Source organism: Penaeus chinensis, chromosome 28 (genome assembly GCF_019202785.1).
Source record: "Penaeus chinensis breed Huanghai No. 1 chromosome 28, ASM1920278v2, whole genome shotgun sequence".
Classification (NCBI taxonomy): domain Eukaryota; kingdom Metazoa; phylum Arthropoda; class Malacostraca; order Decapoda; family Penaeidae; genus Penaeus; species Penaeus chinensis.
In genome coordinates this window covers 6887506-6891525 of record NC_061846.1, presented here as the reverse complement: position 1 = coordinate 6891525, position 4020 = coordinate 6887506, and the positions used below count along the sequence as shown (strand labels likewise).

At 49.6% G+C, this 4020-nt stretch overlaps 1 protein-coding gene across 3 annotated transcripts in view; it reads left to right on the top strand.

The window, feature by feature from the left end:
• Nucleotides 1-2619, top strand: part of LOC125039880 (homeobox protein unc-4 homolog) — a 19883-nt gene extending 17264 nt beyond the window's left edge. For 2 of the 3 annotated variants that reach the window (XM_047634221.1, XM_047634220.1), the window contains exon 3: nucleotides 1049-2619. In XM_047634221.1, the coding sequence (XP_047490177.1) occupies nucleotides 1049-1825 (777 nt within the window). In that variant the 3' untranslated portion in view covers nucleotides 1826-2619. The remainder of the gene's footprint in view (nucleotides 1-1048) is intronic. The other variant, XM_047634222.1, reaches the window with a different exon arrangement.
• The last annotated feature ends 1401 nt before the right edge of the window (nucleotides 2620-4020 follow it).

The window sequence follows — 4020 nt, the reverse complement described above, 5'->3', positions numbered from 1 at the left end:
CTCTCTTTCTCTCTTTCTCTCTCTCTCTCTTTCTCTCTTTCTCTCTCTCTCTCTCTCTCTCTCTCTCTCTCTCTCTCTCTCTCTCTCTCTCTCTCTCTCTCTCTCTCTCTCACTCTCTCTCTCAATCTTTCTGTCTATCTATCTACTAATTTATTAATTTTCCGATGAGGACAGATGAATACAGAATATGGCAGTGAAGATGGAAATAATTAAAGGATATGATAATGATTAAATGGCTTAATAATTTTTAGTTAAGACGAAAGTAATTATATCGATAGCTTTTGGTGTAATAGTCATTATTGTTTTCTTCTTCTTCTTCTTCTTTAAGTTATATTTGAAATTTGTGTTTCTAAAAATGCCAAAGTCTCCTTCATTGTGGTATTCAAACTTCAAAGATTTTTTTTTTTTTTTTGAGTGATTCATATATCATAATATATTCTTGTTGTTCTGTATACACTGATTATCTAATGTTTTAAGATTTAGCATAATCGTAAATTAAATTTAAATAGCCATTTAGAGTGAGGGATCAAATACACTGCTTTCAATAACTATAAAAAAAAGATAATAATGAAGACACACAAAATAGACGAATGAAGAAATATGGAAAATTAGATTTGAAAACTAGTAAAAATATATATAAAATGTTCATCTAAAAAAAAAATAATGTAAGAGTGTGTTATCCGTCTCCTCACGCCCCCCCCCCCCCCCCCCCCCCTTTTTCCCCTGGGGCCTTTTTGTGGGCTGTGAGGCGAGGTCATAGGCCTACTTAGAATTCAAGAGACATTTCTGTTGACGCGAAGGGAGGAAATGTTGCTGGATGGGCTAGCTATTTTCTTTTCATCTATTTATGTATTTGTGTATTTATTGTTATTTGAGGGATGATAGGTGGGATTGCAGGTGATTTATTTTGCGCTGATATATATTTAGTCATGTCAGTTACTCTTGATTAATTTTGAGTATTACTGTACTAAGCTAGAGGTGTGATTGTGTGTGTGTGCATTATTTTCACGGAGCTTGATAGACGTTCATTTGGCCTGTCCTTCGGCAGGTGTGGTTCCAGAACCGGCGCGCGAAGTGGCGCAAGAAGGAGCACACGCGGAAGGGCCCGGGCCGCCCCGCCCACAACGCCCACCCGCAGACGTGCTCGGGCGAGCCCATCCCGCCCGAGGAGCTGGAGCGCCGCGAGCGCCTCCGCCGCGAGAAGAAGCTGCTCAAGCAGCTGGAGCGGCAGCAGCGCAAGCTGGCGCTCAAGGGCGTGCACGTCAGCCTCGAGCAGCTGCGCCGCGAGTACGAGACGCAGCACAAGCCGGAGTCCGACGCGGGCGCGGAGGGCGAGGCGGGCGGCCGCGAGCCGCGAGCGATGCAGCCGCGTGAGACCTCCGTCAAGAGAGCCGCCTTCTCCATCGAGAGCATCCTGGCGCCGTCGCGCCCCGAGGACCGCGGACCGCCCTCGCCGGGCACGCTGCTCCGCGGGGCGCCCACGCCTCCGCCCACGCCCCAGGACGGCGCCGCGCACCCCCTGCACCTTCAGGCCGCCAAGCGGGAGGTGCAGGACCTGCACCCCCCCGCGTGCGGCCTGCCCGAGGACCCCCCCGGCGGCGAGGCCCTCCGCCACCCCTTCGGCGCGCCCGACGCCTCCAGCAGAGAGGACCAGCTGGCCAGCTGCCTGGACCAGCTGAGCCCGCTCGGCTCCCTCAGCCCTCCGATCCAGCTGGCCGCCCTCTCGGCCGTGGGCGCCCGGGAGGAGCAGCTGGAGGGCGGGCCGGGCGCCAGCTGCCAGCCCGAGGACCTGACGGGCGACAGAAGCCCCGGCGGGGAGTGCTGATGCCCCGTCTGCCCCTAGGCGCCCCTCGCCGGCCGTTACTCCATGAATCAAAGGACACGTGATACCTGTCGTTTGCACTCGGCGTGTGCAGCGCCCGGAGGCCGCGGCCCCGCTCGGCGCAGGAGCAGCGCCCAAGTGACCAACTAATCTGTGTTTCCGGTGATCAGCAGTGCATCCTGACCCCCCCCCCCCCCCCTCTTTGTCCAAGACAAAGGACGACAAAAAATAAAAAAATAAAGATAAGAAATTATTTTCGATGAATACAGGGACTCGAAACCCTCCCCTCCCCCCCCCCTATACCCACCTACCCCGCCCCCCCTCCCAATCACCCCGAAACCACTCGTATAGTCGACAGAAAAGGGTCTCGAACCGAATCAGTCCCAGTGAAGCTCCATGTCCCCTCCTCATTCCTTCGTACCTATTTTTTTTTTCCTCATCTCATCTTCCTCATCTTCCTCATCTTCCTCATTGTCCCAAAAACTGACCCCAAAATACGGAGAACACATTAACGCACATTTGTTTTCGTTGATATATCGTACCGTAACATATCTCTTCTACACATATTTATTTACAGTGTGATATTCAGTTCGTCTAAATACGACACTGAGACGCTGTAAATGAAACTTAAACATATCCAATTGTGATGGAATCGCCTAAAAAGAATATATAAAACAGATAAAAAAAAATGTTAGTTTAATATTAAAAATGCAGTAACACATTAACGATTAAGAAAACAAGAACATGCTACACCTCAGACTTAAAGACATATATAAAAAAATAAAAACCGCATCTATTGGCATTAGATTTATTTTAGCTTATTTTATTCCTACTACGATCTTAATTAAGCTTAATTAATGTTCTATTTTTCGTACAATTATAGATTTTGTCATATGAATTTTTTATTATTATTTCCTGTATCCTATAGTTTCCTTTTTCCCGTTCGCATATCCCTGTTCCATGTTTTGTTCTTTATTAGAATTTTATTTATTTGTCATTTTTTAAAATTTCTTTTCGGAATCCTTTATTCCTTTTCTTGTCTTACGATATATATTCTTTCTCTCTTTCCTTCCTCCTCCTTCTCTCTTTCCTTTCTCTTTCTCTCTTTCCTTCTTCTGCCTCCTTCTTTCTGTTTCCTCGACCTTTTTCTCTTGTTCACCCGTTCTCCTTTCCTTTCTGTTCTAACCCTCTTTCTCTCCTCCTCTTCCTCTCTTTTCCTTCCTTCTCTTTCCTTCCTTTCTCTCCCTTTTGCTCTTTCTCTATGCTTTATATCTTATCTTCTCCCCGTGTCTCTCTTCCCTCTCCTTTCTTTGTTTCTTTACCCCTTCCCCTCTTTCTGCTCGCTCTATCCCTCTTCCTCTTTCTCTTCCCTTTCCTTCCCCTCTCCTACTCTCTCTACGTTCTTTCCCCCTGTCCCAGCTCCCTTTTTCTACTGTCTTTCTTATTTCTCCTCCCCCTCTCTCTCCCCTCCTATTCTACTCTGTTCTTTTCTCTCCCTTCTCCCCCTCTCTCTTCTCTCTTCTCTCCCCGTCCTCTCTTCCTTTTCCCTCTTCCTCTCGCCCTCTCTCTTCCAAATCCTTATCCCCCCTCTCTTCTTTCTCCTTCCCCTCCTCTCTCTTCCCTCTCCACCTCTCCTTCTCTGCTCTCTCTCCCTCCTCTTTCCGTCTCCTCGTCTCTCTTCTTTTTCTTCATCCCCTACTCTGTTCCCTCTTCTTCTCTCCTTTTTTCTTCCCTCTACTCGTCTGCCTCTCCCTTTCCTCCCTATTTTCTATCTCTGTCTCTTCCCTCTCCTTCTCCACTTTTTTCGCATCCCTCTCTTTCTCTCCCTCTGTCCTCCCTCCCCCTTTCTCTCCCTCTCCCCCCCCCCCACGTCTCTCCCTCTCTCTTCCCTCCCCCGTCTCTCCCTCTCTCTTCCCTCCCCCGTCTCTCCCTCTCCCCCCCCGTCTCCCCCTCATTCTTTCTTCCCCCCGTCTCTCCCTCTCCCTCTCCCCCCGTCTCTTCCTCTCCCTCTCCCCTCCTGTCCCCTTATCTTTCCCTCTCTCTCTCTCCGCCATCTCTCCCTCTCCCTCTCCCCCCATCTCTCCCTCTCCCCCCCCCCCCCCCGTCTCTCCCTCTCCCTCACCCCCCCCCCCGTCTCTCCCTCTCCCTCTCCCCCCATCTCTCCCTCTCCCCCCCCCCGTCTCTCCCTCTCCCTCTCC